The 16357-nt window shown below is 50.9% G+C and overlaps 2 protein-coding genes across 8 annotated transcripts in view; one reads left to right on the top strand and one right to left on the bottom strand.

The window, feature by feature from the left end:
* The window catches only part of ITGB7 (integrin subunit beta 7), a 16495-nt gene extending 5752 nt beyond the window's left edge, over positions 1-10743 (top strand). Inside the window, exons 1-14 of one of the 4 annotated variants that reach the window (XM_036915216.2) lie at positions 893-993; positions 1090-1291; positions 1378-1548; positions 2250-2491; positions 2608-2766; positions 3069-3164; positions 3319-3408; positions 4435-4581; positions 4884-5077; positions 5426-5649; positions 5909-6128; positions 6260-6468; positions 6802-6962; positions 7467-7756. In XM_036915216.2, coding sequence (XP_036771111.2) covers positions 1446-1548; positions 2250-2491; positions 2608-2766; positions 3069-3164; positions 3319-3408; positions 4435-4581; positions 4884-5077; positions 5426-5649; positions 5909-6128; positions 6260-6468; positions 6802-6962; positions 7467-7748 — 2127 coding nt within the window. In that variant the 5' untranslated portion in view covers positions 893-993; positions 1090-1291; positions 1378-1445 and the 3' untranslated portion in view covers positions 7749-7756. The other 3 variants (XM_057486654.1, XM_036915210.2, XM_036915211.2) reach the window with 3 other exon arrangements.
* On the bottom strand, positions 8045-16300 carry ZNF740 (zinc finger protein 740). Of its 4 annotated transcripts, none has more exons than XM_057486663.1 (6): positions 16162-16300; positions 13685-13834; positions 13256-13345; positions 12690-12813; positions 12278-12396; positions 8045-11328 (listed from the first exon to the last, which is right to left on the bottom strand). In XM_057486663.1, the coding sequence occupies exons 1-6, from the start codon at positions 16168-16170 to the stop codon at positions 11239-11241; spliced, it is 582 nt and encodes a 193-aa protein (XP_057342646.1). In that variant the 5' UTR covers positions 16171-16300; the 3' UTR covers positions 8045-11238. The 4 variants fall into 4 exon arrangements, with proteins under 4 accessions (XP_057342646.1, XP_036771123.1, XP_057342645.1 ...); XM_036915228.2 differs by lacking the exon at positions 16162-16300 and adding an exon at positions 15964-16132; XM_057486662.1 differs by lacking the exon at positions 8045-11328 and having other exon boundaries at positions 11595-12396.
* Between the last annotated feature and the right edge of the window lie 57 nt (positions 16301-16357).

Raw genomic sequence — 16357 nt, 5'->3', positions numbered from 1 at the left:
TTCTTACAAGGGCACTAACCCATCTCTGAGGGTTCAACCCTCCTGACCTCATCTACCAACCTGAAATTCTTCCCAAAGGCTCCATCACCAAATGCCACCACGCTGGGGGTTAGTCCCTAGCAGAAAGTATGTGACTGGGGTAACTCCGAGGTATGTAGCAGCCTGTGACTGGGAGGCTGAAAGGGAAGGGTTTGGTAGCCTGTGGGCTTTAGGGGATAAACTTGAGCAGGATGTCTGAGCCTCTCCCAGGCTGCTCAAACAAGGTTGTTCTTTGTTTATGCCTTGAAGAGACAGGGCTCAGAGGATGGCAGAGCCTGGGGGGTGCCTGAGCTAGGGGTGGGGGCAGAACTGCCTCTCTCACAGAAAGATGGAGAGTTAGGTGAGTCTAGAGATAGGCCAAACTCAGGAGGAGGCAGAGCTACAGAGGCTGAGTGGCCAGGAGAAAGGCACACAGTGAATCTGGGAGGGCAGGAAGGGGAGTCTCAGAGTCAGCAGAGAGTAGAAGTGACAAGCGGGGGCTGCTGGGACAGGGTATGTGTCTGCCTCCTCCAACCTCCAGACTAGAGACTGGCACCCTGGCCAGCTGAGAAGCCACTCTAACCATTTCCTTCCCCTGCTGTTTCCCAGCCAGTCCTGGGGCACCAGACACGTTGTGGGGGAGGCGATCTCCCCTCTGGTCCCTCTCCTTCCCCTTCTCAAGAACTTAGCCTGGGTCTTAGTGGAATGCCTTTCCCATTTTGGCTTGAGCACACAGGGGAGGTTGAACCAGGAAGCCAAATGAGGCATTTTGTTTGGTAGTGAGGTCCCTGAGATCTCAATACGAAGTCTGTGGCCCTAGGGGCAGGGGCAGGGTGGGTGACTGGGGACAGGGGGAGTCCAGATAAGAGGAGGAGGGAGTGCTAGCGGAAGTGGGCTCTGACAAGTTAGAAAGGACACGTTCAGAGAGTGCTGTGGAGGGAGCGGAGGCTAGGCAAGGGAATCAGAGGGACTCAGGTAGAAGTGGTCAGGATTGAAGAGGTCTTGAAACAGGGCTGGAGGTCTTGGGGGGCAGGGGTCTAAGGTTCCAATGCACCTCCCCTTTCGGCTCAGAACTTCACCGCGTCGGGGAAGGCGGAGGCGCAGCGCTGCGCCCGGCGAGAGGAGCTGCTGGCTCGGGGCTGCCCTCCAGGAGAGCTGGAGGAGCCCCGCGGCCGGCTGGAGGTGCTGCAGGACAAGCTCCTCAGCCAGGGCGCCCACGGCGAGGCAGCCACCCAGCTGGCACCGCAGCGTGTCCGGCTCACACTGCGGCCGGGTGAGTTAGGGGGCAGCGGGCCGCGAGAGATCTAGGCTGGGATGGACGCGCGCCGCTGACGCCCTCCCGCCGCCCCCCTTCACCAGGGGAGCCCCAGCAGCTCCTGGTCCGGTTTCTCCGTGCCGAGGGATACCCTGTGGACCTGTACTACCTTATGGATCTGAGCTACTCTATGAAGGATGACCTGGAGCACGTGCGCCAGCTCGGGCAGGCCCTGCTGGTGCGGCTGCAGGAGGTCACCCATTTCGTGCGTATCGGTGAGCGCTGCCCACATCATGCCAGCCCTCTGCCTCTAATTTCAGCCTCTGCCGTAGCCTCTGCCAACGTCCTGGACAATCAAGGGCCCCGCCTACCCCTCCCAGTCTTTAATAGACCTGACCAGGCCGCAAGTTCCTGACCTCCCTTCCCAAAGACAATGCATCTTCTAGGTCAGAGCTGGAGGGGACTTTAGACTGTCCAGTAATACCACTCATCTTACAGTAGGGGGAACTGAGGCCCAGAGTTCAGAGAGACTGTTCAGACATCTCACAGGGTCAGACAGTGCCCTGGACTTACCAATTCTGATACTGCTCTGATGCCTCTGTCTCAACCCTGTGTGTCCCCTAGCTGCGCATTTTGGGCTCATCTCTTCCCTGGTAAATATCCACTCCTTTACTGTATACCTTACACCTTCACCTTCTGCCTCAGCCTTCAGGAAACCCCTGCCTGACCCCCATCGTGTCCTCTTCATTCCTCCATCCCCTCCACCCTTCAGCTGGGGGTCTCACCCATTTATTGGCCCCTGCCAGGTACTGGGTCTCTGCCCTCGAGGAGCACCCAATCCCATGACCTCTTCTATGAACTATGACCATCCCCCTCCTCCCCCACTTCTCCCTTCTGAGTCCTCAGCAGTAGCTGCTCCCTCCATGCTGCTGCCCAGAGACTTCGGGCACAGCTTTCATGCCTCCCCCAATCCCAGGCTTTGGCTCCTTTGTGGACAAAACAGTGCTGCCCTTCGTGAGCACAGTGCCTGCCAAGCTTCGCCACCCCTGCCCCACCCGGCTGGAGCGCTGCCAGCCACCCTTCAGCTTTCACCATGTACTGTCCCTGACCGAGGATGCTAAGGCCTTCGAGCAGGAGGTGGGGCGCCAGAACGTGTCAGGCAACCTGGATTCGCCTGAAGGTGGCTTTGATGCCATTCTGCAGGCTGCACTCTGTCAGGTGAGGAGGCGGGGGAGGGGTTCTGAGTCTGAAGACCAAATCCTTGGCTCTTAATGCTGGCTGGGGTGGCTCAAGGGCCATGCCCAGTTGAACAGCCAACCCCCACCCCACCCCAGGAGAAGATTGGCTGGAGAAATGTGTCCAGGTTGCTGGTGTTCACTTCAGATGACACATTCCACACAGCTGGGGATGGGAAGTTGGGTGGCATTTTCATGCCCAGCGATGGGCACTGCCACTTGGACGAAAATGGCATCTACAGTCGCAGCCCAGAGTTTGTGAGTTCCACCTGCACTCCGCCCCTCCCAGCTGAACCACACTTCCCTTACTCCCATGATCATTCCCTCCAGCCTGATTATTCTTGCCAGTGACCTCCCTGTTGCCTTCTCCAGTTCTTCCTGTCCATGTGCTCAGACAGAAAGCTGTGTCACCATTCCCTAGCCCTTCCCTCCTCCTTGCCAAGCCTCTAAAGCTCCTCCAGCTGATGGAACCCTGGTTCCTGGATTTCCTGGGCTTGAGGGCACCTGGCCTATTGTGGAGGAACCTGTGATGCTCACCTTGTCCCCGTTCCCTGTCCCAGGACTACCCCTCTGTGGGCCAGGTAGCTCAGGCCCTCTCTGCTGCAAACATCCAGCCCATCTTTGCTGTCACCAGGGCCACACTGCCTGTATACCAGGTGAGAGCTGTTTGCGAGATCCTCCCACCCCGAGCCTTTATCAGTTCCCTCAAAGACCCATTCTCCTCCCACAACGTGCCCTCCTTCCAGACCCCTGGAAGCCCATTTCCCTAGAGTTTTGACTCACCGTTTCCCTCAACTCTTCTTAACTCAGGAGCTGAGTAAGCTGATTCCTAAGTCCGTAGTGGGGGAGCTGAGTGAGAACTCCAGCAATGTGGTTCAGCTCATCATGGATGCATATGATGTAAGGGGCCAGGTGGGGGGAATGGCGGGATGGGCAGTGGCAGAGACAGGAAGGGTTCCTCAGGTGGGGAGGCAGGGCTAAGAGGGAATGATCAGTTTTTGGAATAACACTTTACAGCTCCTCCCTACAGTCTGCATGTACTGTCATTAACAGTTTATTCATTCACTCAGTTTTACTTTCATAAATCTTAAGTGTCTGATTTGTGCAGAGCATGGAGCCCTGCCCTCGGCAAGGAAGGAAAATAATGTTCACTGAGCTTTTATTTCATGCCAAACTCTGTCCTAAGTGCACATACTGTTTGCTGTCTTACTTAACCCCACTAAAACTCCTGTTTGCTGACTACTCTGATCCCTATTTTATAGATGGGGATACAGACACAAGGAGGCTAAGGGACTTGCCTAAGGTCACACTGATAACAGACGGAAGGGCTGGCATTTGTTCCACTGTTAGTCTGTACGTACAGAATATGACATCTGTAGCCTGCTTTCACTGAGCTTATAAATAATTCAGATACTCTTCACAGGAACTGTAGAATTTTATAGATAGAAGGAATCATAAAAGTTCTTAAGTATTTCTTGGGTTTAGGTCTTATTTCTGTAACTAGATGGTAGGCTTCTTGATGACAGGGACTGTGTTGTAAACCCATGGCAAGAAAATTTGAGGGTATCAAATTTCCCAGGACAAACTTAATTTAAAGAATCTGCCCTTTAGACCTTGTATGCACACAGGTTATATGTCCTGATTTGGGGTTTGAAAAACAGCCACTGCGTGTTTATGGCCACTGGTGTACCCCGGCCTGCAGCAGGCCCTCCCTGTGGCTGCAATGCTGTGTTAGAGGCCTCTGGGTCCCTTATGCTCCACTCGAGGTTCTCACAGGGGCTTCTTCCAGAAATGCCATCTGGGCACAATAGAAGGAGCCCAAGGTGGGCTGAGGGCAGGGGTCTGGCAGAATTTGGAATGGTTGGAGAGAGGGCATGAGGTGGGGTTGAAGTCCTGCCTTCCCATGGTCACTATATCTTCCCACAGAACCTGTCATCCACTGTCACTCTGGAACACTCTCCACTCCCTCCTGGGATCCACATCTCCTACGAATCTCAGTGTGGGGATCCTGGGAAGAGGGAGGGTGAGGCTGCGGATCGGGGCCAGTGCAACCATGTCCGAATCAACCAGATGGTGAGAGCCAGCCAAGAGAGGCCAAAGGAAGGAAGTGGGGGTGGGAGGGAGAAATTGAAGGAGGCAGGAAAAGACGGGGTGGGAGTGGGGCTAGGCATGGAGGACAATGTGAAAACATGGGTAGTCCTCCATCCAGCCTTTCTGTAGGGGTTTAATGAGCAGCTGCCTTGGGTATTTCTAGGAGATGGGAGTTACCATGACCCTGTCCCTGAATTTGCTGAGGAACAGAGTTCTGGATACTAGTGGGTTTGGGGTGTGCATGTGTGTGTATGATCCTTAGTCTGATTTCAGCCTATCCTCAGGTGAATTTTTCAGTTACTCTTCAAGCTACCAAGTGCCTCTCAGAGCCCCACCTTCTGAAGTTCCGAGCCCTTGGCTTCTCAGAGGAGCTGACTGTGGAGCTGCACATGCTGTGTGACTGTAACTGCAGTGACACCCAGCCCTGGGCTCCCCACTGCAGTGACGGCCAGGGGCACCTACAATGCGGGGTGTGCAGGTGAGGGCCTCCTGTTTGCCTTCTGCCATGTGGCTCCCCACTGATGACCAGTCCCTGTATTTCTCCTCTGCCTTCCATCATCCCACTGCCATTTCCAGGGTCTTCTTCCTAGACAACCCAAGACTCCACCCTCATTTTCATCTCCTGAAGCTTCCAAATCTGCCAAGGCCCTCCCCTCCACCAGTACGCCCTCCACTCTTCTTCTACTCCTTGGTTCTCCACTAAACTCCAGTGCCCCATTTGGTAGCCACTCGTCTGTCTCTGACTCTAGAGATCTTGGGTTCAGAGGATCCTGGGACAGACAGGTCAAGGGATGGTCAAACTCTCAGACCCACTCTTCCCTCCCAGCTGTGCCCCTGGCCGCCTGGGTCGACTCTGTGAGTGCTCTGAGGCTGAGCTGTCCTCTCCGGATCTGGAATCGGGCTGCCGGGGCCCCAATGGGACAGGGCCCCTGTGCAGCGGGAAGGGATGGTGCCAGTGTGGACGCTGCAGCTGCAGTGGACAGAGCTCTGGGCGTCTGTGCGAGTGTGATGATGCCAGCTGTGAGCGACACAAGGGCATCCTCTGTGGAGGTACCTGGAGACTTTGGGGAGATGAGTGGGGTCAGAGTGGCTCTCCCAAAGACACTTAAGCACTGGGAACTTCATGGCACTAAGAGCAAGTATCAAAGATTCTGTTGTAAGGGTTGGAGGATGTGTCTGGACACATGAGAGGAAATCAGAGCACAGGAACAGGCCAGCTCTAGGGAGCCTGTGGTGGCATGTGATGTCCACTGTGTGTGGGGAGTTTGGTTGCCACCCTGTGCATGGCTTGTGCATGGCTCTGTCCCAGGTTTTGGCCGTTGCCAGTGTGGAGTGTGTCACTGTCATGCCAACCGCACGGGCAGAGCATGTGAGTGCAGTGAGGACACGGACAGCTGTGTCAGCCCCGAAGGAGGGCTCTGCAGTGGGCATGGAAACTGCAGGTGCAACCGCTGCCGGTGCTTTGATGGCTACTACGGTGTGCTATGCGATCAGTGCCCAGACTGCAAGACATCATGTGAGGCGCACAGGTGAGGCCTTGTCTCGTGTGTTGGGAGTTGGGGCACAGCGGGGCTGAGCCACTCCCACCTGTCTGCTCTTTCCTGCAAGTGGCATGGGTGACAACTGCTCAGCTGGTAACCCTTTGGCATCCACTGGACAGGGACTGTGCCGAGTGTGGGGCCTTTGGGACCGGTCCCCTGGCCACCAACTGCAGCATGGCTTGTGCCTACGCCAATGTGACCCTCACTTTGGCCCCTATCCTGGATGATGGCTGGTGCAAAGCGAGAACCCTGGACAACCAGCTGTTCTTCTTCCTGGTGGAGGATGAAGCTGGAGGCAGTGTCCTGCTGAGAGTGAGACCCCCAGAGAGTAAGTGGGCAGAGATGTTGTGGACATGCCAAGTGGAGCCCTGGGAAGTCTGGAGCCAACGGGTTGGGCCTCAGAACCCTGGGGTTAGGGAGGAAAAGGTAACGGGAAACCAGGCTAAGGTTGAAGCAGAAAAGTGAATCCACCACAAAAGTAGAGGTGATGGACCAAGTGGACAAGGCTAAGGCACTCAGGATAAACGTGGACTGCTGGGTTCCTTTTGTCTTTAATGACAGGCAGGGCTGGGGGTGCTGGATGGGGCTGGGCACGTTGTGGGCAATTCTATCAATCCCTATGTCCCAACCCCCAGAAGTCTGTGTTGTTTCTTCCTCACAGAGAGAAGAGACTACACCCAGGCCATTGTACTAGGCTGCGTGGGGGGCATTGTGGCAGTAGGACTGGGGCTGGTCCTGGCTTATAGGCTCACTGTGGAAATCTATGACCGCCGAGAATACTGGCGCTTTGAGAAGGAGCAGCAGCAGCTTAACTGGAAGCAGGTGAGGAGACTGCGTGCTCCCCACCCCCCCTCCTCCCAACAGCTGGGTTTCATCTGCATTTCCTGGTTGGGGCCTCTGCTCTGGCTTCCCCACCGCACCCTCAGTCCTGACACTTCCCACCCAGGCCCTGCTCACCTCACCTTGCTCTGTGCCTCCTCTGCCCCACCCTTCTTATAACGTCCATCAGCCCCCAGGGTCCTGCTCAAGTTCTAGGTCAGCCTCTTAGCATTAGATAAAGAAGAGGAAGGAGGCCAGGGACTTTTCCTCATTTCCACTCTCTTTCCCCAGGACAGCAATCCTCTCTACAAAAGTGCCATCACAACCACCATCAACCCCCACTTTCAAGAGGCAGACAGCCCCCTTCTCTAAAGGAGGGGGACATTCACCCCAGGGGGCTCTTCTCTGGGAGGATGGTGGGAATTTGGGGGTGAGGTGGGGCCTATTGGGCAGCAGCCTGGTAAGGTACTAATCCATTGCTTATGTCACCACCTACTTGATTCTCAGAGTGACACCCAAGAGGGTCGCCTACTGCTACAATCTTGCATCCCCTACCTCAAGAGTGGGGGTTACCCACCCTCATATACAATAAAGGGTCTCACCTCGGAGCATGGCTGTCCTATTGCTTTTCTCCATGGCCAAAGCAGGCTGTTGGAGCCTGGGCTCAGGAAAGTTCACGTTTATTCCTTCTCGTGCCATCTGAGGGCAGGGAGAGGTTCTCAAAGGAGAGTGTGCAGGAGAGCTGGTCCGCAGCTGCCTGGGAAGCAGCTGGGCTGCGTGGGCTCGTGAGTTCCCAGGTAATGCTGACGAAGAACTAGAGACCGCACTTGGAGGAACCCTGCATTTGCTGGTCTCTAACCTCATTCTGTCCTGCTGTGCATGTTTTTTTTTTCTTTTATTCAGAAATGGTACTGTTTTTACTTCTACTTTTTGCTCCTTTGCCTAGAGGGGGAATTTCAAAATGGTTGTTTATAATGTGCTGGAAGTTGTGGGGTGGTTATATTTGGGGGGAAAATAGAAAAACACTTTGGCCCCAGTGAAAAAGCTTCCCCAAAGGATTTTCTTCCCAAAGAGGAAATGGTGTGTAGAAAAGCCCCATTTTCTTTTTATTTAAATATCCTAAATATATCACAAAGGAACATACACTGCACTTTAATGTTAAAAAGATACAAGTTTATAACATCTTATAAAAACTACCATTTAAAAGTGATCTTGTTCATTTTACAGTCCCCTCCCCCAATAGCAAAATAAGTATATTAAAAAAAAAAAAAAAGAGGTGGAGAGGGTCAGAAGAATTAAGATAAAAGTCCCAGAGCCACAGCACAGGCAAAGAGCATCTGGGAAAAGGGTTAAGTTGTGGTGGGGCTCCACGCCTCATTTAACCCTCCAAGGTCAAGTCATGGGGCACAATCAGCAGCTAAGGGATGATAAGAGGCAGTTGGGGCATGGACGAAAAAGTCTTGGGGTGCTGGGAAGGGCAGGACTGGTAGGGCCTGGTAGAGCAGCCCACCCAGGAACTGGTGCTCCTCTTCCCAGGTCCCCAAATTCCATGTCCAGGTCTCTTGAGAGCCTGCCCCATCTCCCTTTCCCCTTACTCCAGACACACCTGAGGCATCATTCCAGTGCTAGACCCCACCCCAGTGAAGGAGTGGGGCATTGGGCCCAGGAGCCTCTGCAGCGGTCTTAATCTGGTTTCCCTGGGGTCTAAGTGGGGCTCCTGGGCCCTCTGGGGGCAAAATCACTTTCATCTCTTTGCTCCTCTCTTTCCTCACACATCCGTGGCCCCACAACATCAGCACCTGGATAACTGAACTAACCACCTGATCCTGTATTCCCCCCATCTACACCCAGTTTGTGGCAGGGCTGGTTCTGGTATGGCTCTTTGCACATCTGTTCCAAAGTTCCCTCTCTCCCGCCCACTCCCCCAGGAAGGAAGCTGAGGCCTGTGGGGTGCCAGGGCAGAAGCTGACCTAAACACACATTCGCACACCTATGGGTGCGATCACTCATGTGATTCTCTCTACACATACTCCCAACCCACCCAACACTACACAGATTAGCTGCAAGTGGCAGAGAGCAAGGCCTCCAATTTCCAAAGTGCTCTTGGGAGGGCAGAGTTTTCTAAATGTATCCTCCTTCCCAGAATATATCCCCAGAGGTGAGTGACAAAGTCCAGCCCCAGTAGAACCCTCTAATAGGAAGGGGGCTGCCTCACATACACAGAGATGCTCTGCTTGCAGGGAACAAGAGGGCAGAGACAGGGACTGAGAACTAGGTTCTGGACCAGAGCAAACGGGAGTGCCAGCATAAAGCTAGATGAGCACAGGGAGCACATATTCCCCCACGCATCCCTGAAAGGATCTCAGATGCCATCAAGGGAAATCTAAAGGATGTTATGCTCTTCTTTTTCCCTGACACCCCCTCCTCTCCAACTCCTTCAGAATAGGTAACAGCCAGGAGTTTGCTGCAGCTATTCCTTACATTTTGGAAAACAAAATCACATTTCCTAGAGGTTGCCATCTCAGCTCCCCACTGACAACTCGGTCAAGGTTCACCAAGTCTCCATGATTACTCCATGATTACCTCCCTTGCCACAGGTCAGTGCAGGCCACAGTGCAGGACAACCAAACGCTAGAATCTCCCAGAGCAGGAAGAGGGTTTGTATTTCACTTTAGAAAATTCATGTTCACAAGCTTTGGCTTGGGTTAGAAACACCCTAATCACCAGCCAGATAAATGAATCTAAAAAAATCCCCTCCAATCCCCTAAGTTGAGTGCTTTGGCTCCTGCTGGAACTCAAGCACCCTTCAGGTTTGGGGAAGGTGGGAGAGGCTGTTTTATGCTCCTCCTCCCAAGCTGGGGGCCAGAGAAGGGTTTGGCTCAATGATGTCTCTCTCTCTCTCTCTCTCTCTCTCTCTCACACACACACACACACACACACACACACACACACCTGGTTACTTTTACACACACACACACCTGATTACTTTTTTTGGGGGTGGATAGGGTGGTGCTGTTCGAGCAGAGAGGAGCAAAGAATATGGTCAAGAACAAACCCTGCAACAGGTTTCTTCCTCAGGCCTTTCTCCACAGCCATCCTGACACACCCCACAATTCTTTGTTGGGTAGGGATGGCCATCAAGATGGAAGCCAAGATCTTGTTCTTTGGGACTAAAGGCCAGACCCCTATCTCCTCTCCTCGAATATAGTGATAGGACTTGGGCAGGGAGAACAGCTCACACTGCTCAACAGTCATGTCAGGGGACACCAAATTCCTTTGTTTCTTGAATAGTTGTTACTCAACTTGGGACTAGACTTGGGTTGTTCCTAAGATGACACAAGAAGAGCAAACCCACTTTAACATTCATAACTCCCTGCTCAACACCTTTGTGGGGCTTAGGAATCAATGGCAGCGAGGTAGCCACAAGCTACCTCCAAGATCAGATGCCCAAAGACAGAAAGGGCTTCATGGGCCATTCTCACCCAAGTTTCCCCCAAAAAGCATGTGAGCCGACCCCATTAGGTACCAGTGTGGCATGGACCACTACAACACCCATGGGCATAACTCTTGCTCTTCCCTGGAGGAAATTTTAGGTGCCTGTCCACTCTTTTTGGATCCAGCCCTTGTCTGTTCCTCCCACTGTTTTTCCTTTTGTCCCTACAGTGCATAAGGAGGCCCAAGTAACCTCAGCTGCCATCCTTGATCCTATTCTCCTTCAAACAAGAGATGAGGTGCAGGGCTGTGGAGCACTGAGGATCAACTGCAACTAAAAACTCAATTTTGGGGGATGGTTGGACCAGCCACAGTCCCTGCTTTGACCATGACTCTATGCCTCCATATTACCTGTATCCACAGTGCACCTGTGGAAATTGCTTTTTGTATAAACAAAAACAAGAACAGAACCAACCAACAAACAAATGCCTCTCCCCAATCTTTTCCGTTTCAGCTGCCAGCTGGAGTCCAAGGTTGTGGGAGCCACACTTTAGTCTTGGTCCTGTACCTTGAGTCCTCCACCTGTGACCTCAGCCAAGGTCGAGGAACTAGCTTCCCTACCCAGGAATGCTGCAGGAACTTCCCCGAGATACTCATAGTCTCAGATTATTTACAGAGCTGAGGCTCTGGGGCTGCTGTCCCCTGATGCACTCTTCTGGTCTCCCGGGTCCACTCCTCCAGGAGGGGGACAGGTACAGACAGGGCAGCGGTGGGACCATCAGACCAGAGGAGGTGTGCTCTTCGGTAGATTCTTCTGATCACTCCCACCACCCAGGGCCCCTTGCACCTATAGAGAAAACTGCCCGTCGGAAGTCTTGGACTGGCACCCTTGGCACATCCGTTTGTGTCTGAGTAATCGATCTGTCCGAGAAAAACACTGAGAAGAAAGGGAGGGTTAAGTGCCTGAGAGAAGAGACTCAGCTACCTGTTGGCTAGCTCTGTCTTCCCCACACAGGAAGTACATGTCCCCTCAGCAGGGCTACAGATGGCATAAACGCAGTGGTTAAGCATGAGAGCTCCCAAGTCTGAACCCTGGCTCTCCCACTCAGTGGCTGTATGGCCTTGGCCAAGCTATCTAATAGCCCTGAGTCTGTACGTTCATCTGTGAAGCGGGACTAAAGCACCTACGCACAAAGTGGCTGCTTCATTCAACAAATATTTATTGAGGATCTATCTCGGCAGGTACAGTTCTTGAGGCTGAAGAAAGAGTGGAGAACCAGAGGGACAAAGTCTCTGGCTTGTGGAGGTTTAATTCTAGCGTTTTGCAGATTCTATGGAAGAGCATGAAGCAAAGCTTCCAGGAAGTGTCAGCTGTTATCATTTCTCATCTCTTGTTCTTGTTTTGTTTTGGTGCTGGCTCTTACATTCTCATCAGATCAGATACTGACCCCAGGGCAGAGATTGTATCTCTTCCTCCAAAGTGCACCAGCTCTGAAGTTCACCGAATCCTGACTCTGCCTTTGATCTGCTGTGTTCTTGGGATTGGGAAACTTAACCTCTCTCTGTCTTAGTAATGAGGACAGCACTGCTACCTTATGGAGGTAATGTGAGAATTAAATAAAATAATCTAAGTCCAGTATGTTCTCACAGTGCCTGGCACCCACTAAGTACTTGAGAAATGCTATTACTATTATTATAATTATTGTAATGGTGCCTCTCCAAAACCAGCTGCATTTAAGGCCAGATATACCTCACTGTGAGGTGAAGTATTAACTCTATTATGGCCAGGAATGCTAGCCCCCGGTCAGGCGGAGTGGGAGCTGACCCTGGTTCTTGGGGAAGGAAAAGTATGTGTATGGGGCTGGATGGATGACATATAAGCTTACCTGATGACACCGTTCACACTGGTAGGGCTTTTCACCACTGTGCACTCGCTTGTGACGCTCCAAGTGGTACTTCTGGATGAAGCGCATATCACATATGTCACACTCAAATGGCTTTTCACCTGGCCCAGGTGGACAGAGAAGTTAAAGTCAGGAGGCATGGATGGCAGGGACTTTCTTCTAGGTATTTTCCCAGAAACCTCTAATTTTTAGCAGTGTGTAGGCACCTAAGGGGAAGGGTCCCCAAAGCTGGTCTCAGTGACACTAGATACAGAGCTATGCAATCTCTCTACTTCATTCACTTACTTTCTTCCTTTATTTTTAATACTTCACAATAAACCCAATTAGAGCTATACACATGCAAAATACAAATCATAGCCTATTTGTTCCCTTTGAATATGAGCAAGAGACTTACCTGTATGAATAAGGATGTGTCTCTTGAGGTGGTAACTGCTCCTAAAGGCTCCAAAGCAGTGTTCACAAATAAAATTTTTGGGACTCTTTACTTGAAAAGAACCATTTTGTTCCACTACCACCACCTGGGGGCAACAATTAGACATGTCATAAGGCTATCCCTCTGGACCCATTCTACTCTGGGCCTATTCCCAATTGGGACAGAGCAACCTGATGCTGTTGTCTCCTACTCCCTTAGAGTTAAGAGACCCTCTGAGAAAGGAGGTGGGGTGGGTAAGCTGTGTACCCTGTCAAAGCCACCACTCTGTATGTGACCCAAGGGGAAGTCTGCCTGCCCCTCTGCCACAGGATCTAATGCTCCCTTGACCCCCTTTTTACCACAAATGTTCCAGAGAAGGCAGAGATCAACTACCAAAGTGGTCTCTAGATGCAATCAGAGTGACAAACTCACTGGCTATGAGGGAACAAGATATCTAGGAAAAGCTCCAGGTTGAGCCATAGAGGGAAGAAAAAGGTGATGACCCCACTGCCCAACTGGACTAATTCAGGGATTACCCCATTACCTGCCTTTTTAACAGTCTTTTTTGAGTGAGAGGCCTCAGCCAAGCTGTCATCATCTTTGCGGCTCCGGGATTTATCGCTGTCTTTTCGGTGCCCCTTCAAATACAAATCAAATCTAAACTCACAGTCCATCTCAGAACACAAGACAGGAGACCAAATACTGCTTTCAGACAATTTATGAATTGGAGTAAACCACCTGCCCCAAAGGATTAGAGAAAGCACTTATCTACTTCCTCTCCCTGTACTCTGGTGTTAAGGGGCTGCAGGCACAGAAAAGACCTTCCTTAGCTCTCTAAAACACTCACATGTGCTCATTCCCTGGCTGGGATCCCTTTCCCCTAAACAGGAGCATTGAGGAATCAAAGCATGGCATCTCCTAGCAGAGAGCTCGGGCCACCCGACCCACAGGTGCCCCAACAGACTCAAGCGCTGTACCTGACTCGAGCACCTCAGCACATCTGGGCTACCTGCCCGCTCTCCATTCTCAGCCTGCTTGCTGGCGATCTGGCTCAGCATCATCTTCTTGCTGGCTGCAGTAGGAACCAAACTCACACCTGCTAGGCCTTCACAAGCCAGGAGACTTGCCTAAGTTGAAAGAAGATGAGGTGTCAGGTCACCTGGCAAGGCAGGGCAAAAACAGGCTGCCTTCCTCTACGCAACCATCTTTTTTAAACCCAGCTACACTGCTTCTCTTTAGGGAGTATCCCTTACCGTGAAACCCAGCTTCCTTCAAGAGTCCTCCCTAACTCATCTCATCAGGGCTGAGTTACTTATTTTGTTACCGTCAGCATTTGAATATAGATCAAACGAATCATCAAGTATTACTGATACTTTGGTCATCAGCACTAGGCTAGGTACAGCCAGACTGTGTGTGGGTCTACGTGTTACTCTGAAGTATTTCTAGGCCTTTTGAGTGTGCATGAGGGTCTGGCCTGCTGACCCCCTGAAATAGGAGATTTCTAGGAGACCCTCCTGGTTTCTTTCTCCATGCCACTCAGATTCACAGAGCTCACTCTGATTGGCAGACTTCATTGGTGCCAAATACATATTCCATCAGGTCCCATAAATGTTTATCAGTAAAAGTAGGTCATTTTCCCTTGTAGATCTTAAATTTCCTAAGTGTTGTCAAATAAAAATTAAACCACTTGGAAGGATTTTGGAATTGAACAGTTTCTCTTGATCTATACTACTTATATGTGTGCATATCCATATTTTTCACATTCCCTGCTGTATATATATTTTAAAAACAACTTCAACAAGGGGACTTAAGCATAAATTTTAAGCTCTTTTTTCATGGTTGCATTCTTCAAACTGACTTTGTTTAGCCAGGACTAGAGAATATAATTTTCTTATTGAAGAAACACTTTTTAAGAAATAGTTGGCCAGTAAACTTCCACAAGTAATTTATAAAGAGATTCCTTTTAGATAATCAGTATATCCTGGGACACCTTCTCTCCCCTTTAAGGACTTTGGACTGAAAGGTCTGGAGGTGAAAAAGTAAGTCCTGCTGTTTGCACTGTATAATCTTGAGCAAATCACTCCATCTCTTTATGCCTCGTCTCCTTGAATGCAAAGTGTTTATTACAGTATCTATCCTCACAGGGTTAATGAGAATTAAATGCTCAGCAGTGCCCAGTGCAAAGTTAGTGATTAATGAAAGGCAGTTTTCTCAGAATAAGAGTGAACACGATGCTGTAAAGAGTGTTGCAGATAGACAAAGGAAGAAGAAACTGAAGGGCCCGTACTCTGCATGGAAAGGAGGAGGCAACATATGCAGCTGGAAGAAGGCCAATTATACTGTAGTCAGACTGCCATCCTGGTGAGACGAGCAGGGGAGGGCCCCTGGAAGAAAGCTGGGAGAAGCTCTGGGGATGCCTGTATATAGCTTTTCTACCCAGACAACTCTAATAACAATTCAGATCATCCTGTCTTTCAAATACATCCTGTATCCCCACAATGACAATTACTTTGTAAATAAATTGATCTGATGTCACCCTGCTGCTCAACATTCTTCAGTGTTCCCACTCCCTACAAAAGAATATCTAATTCCTTAGCAATCCATAAAAGGCCCTTGGGTAATACTCTGCTTACTTCTCCAGGAACCAATCCTCACCCTGACTTCCCTATCGCCATCTATCTTATTTCCTGAGCACTCCCCCACTTGAATCCTTTCCTCCTAACTAGTGAATTACCTGCAGCACTCCTAACCTCCTCACATTCTCCCATGCCTCTGTGCCTCTGCCCATGCACTTCTCCTTGCCTGAAGGCCTTGCTCTATTTGTATATCTAGCAAAATCCTATGCACTCTTCAAGCAACATCTTTTTCCGTTCAGGCAGAGGTATCATTCTCTTCTCTGCAGTGCACATACCTATACTCTTGCACGTTCTTGCAATGAACAGATTCACTGAGTCTCTACTACCAGCCAGCTCTTACACAAGGTGTTATAAAGATAGACTGTCTCTCCATCTCCCCTCACCCTAGCCCAACTAGCCTGGAAGCTTGCCGGGGACAGGAACAATCTTATTCATCTTTATATCCCCAGCACAATGCCTTGCATGTAACAGGAGCTCAATAAATTCCTGTTGAAAAAAACAAAGCATTCATGAGATTGTTCACTCCCTCATGCCCCTCAGCACTTACTGTACTAAGTGTATACTGAGTACGTGTTGCTTTGCAAATGTCCCATCAGTGCCTGTAATGCAGTATAGCCTACCTCCTTCATTTGACTGGAAGCTCCCTGAAGGCAGGGGCTGTGGCCAGTCTCCTTTCCTTCCTCTAGATCTCCCCCTGGTGATCAGTACAGAGCTTGGCTCACTGGGTTGTTCAATATGTTGACTAAGGCAGCATTCAACAGGGAAACTGCAAACGCCTCCCAGTGATCTTGAAGGAGGAGGATTCTAGAGCTTTTTACCTGAGCCATGCTGACTTCTCACTTAATGCAACCCAAAAGTTCAAGAATTTCTTGATCCACCTTTCCTTAAGACACTGTTGTTTGAAGAACTGTCACCAAATCACTGTAACCACTCCTTTGTGTCCCTTCAGTTCTGCTGCCATATTGAACAGCCTTTGTCTTCAGATAGAATGTAGTGTCCTCCAAAGGACGATGA

This window comes from Manis pentadactyla, chromosome 10 (assembly GCF_030020395.1).
Source record: "Manis pentadactyla isolate mManPen7 chromosome 10, mManPen7.hap1, whole genome shotgun sequence".
Taxonomy (NCBI): domain Eukaryota; kingdom Metazoa; phylum Chordata; class Mammalia; order Pholidota; family Manidae; genus Manis; species Manis pentadactyla.
Note: the sequence above shows the minus strand (reverse complement) of the source record. Positions and strands in the feature narration are given on the sequence as shown.

Excerpts from the sequence above, each read along its gene's own strand:
- ZNF740 (XM_057486662.1), bottom strand. Across the intron at positions 13,346-13,684 it reads TGCTGAGGTGCTCGAGTCAG|GGGCACCGAAAAGACAGCGA; the intron begins GTACAGCGCTTG and ends TTGTATTTGAAG. Across the intron at positions 12,814-13,255 it reads CAAAAAAGACTGTTAAAAAG|GTGGTGGTAGTGGAACAAAA; the intron begins GCAGGTAATGGG and ends TGTTGCCCCCAG.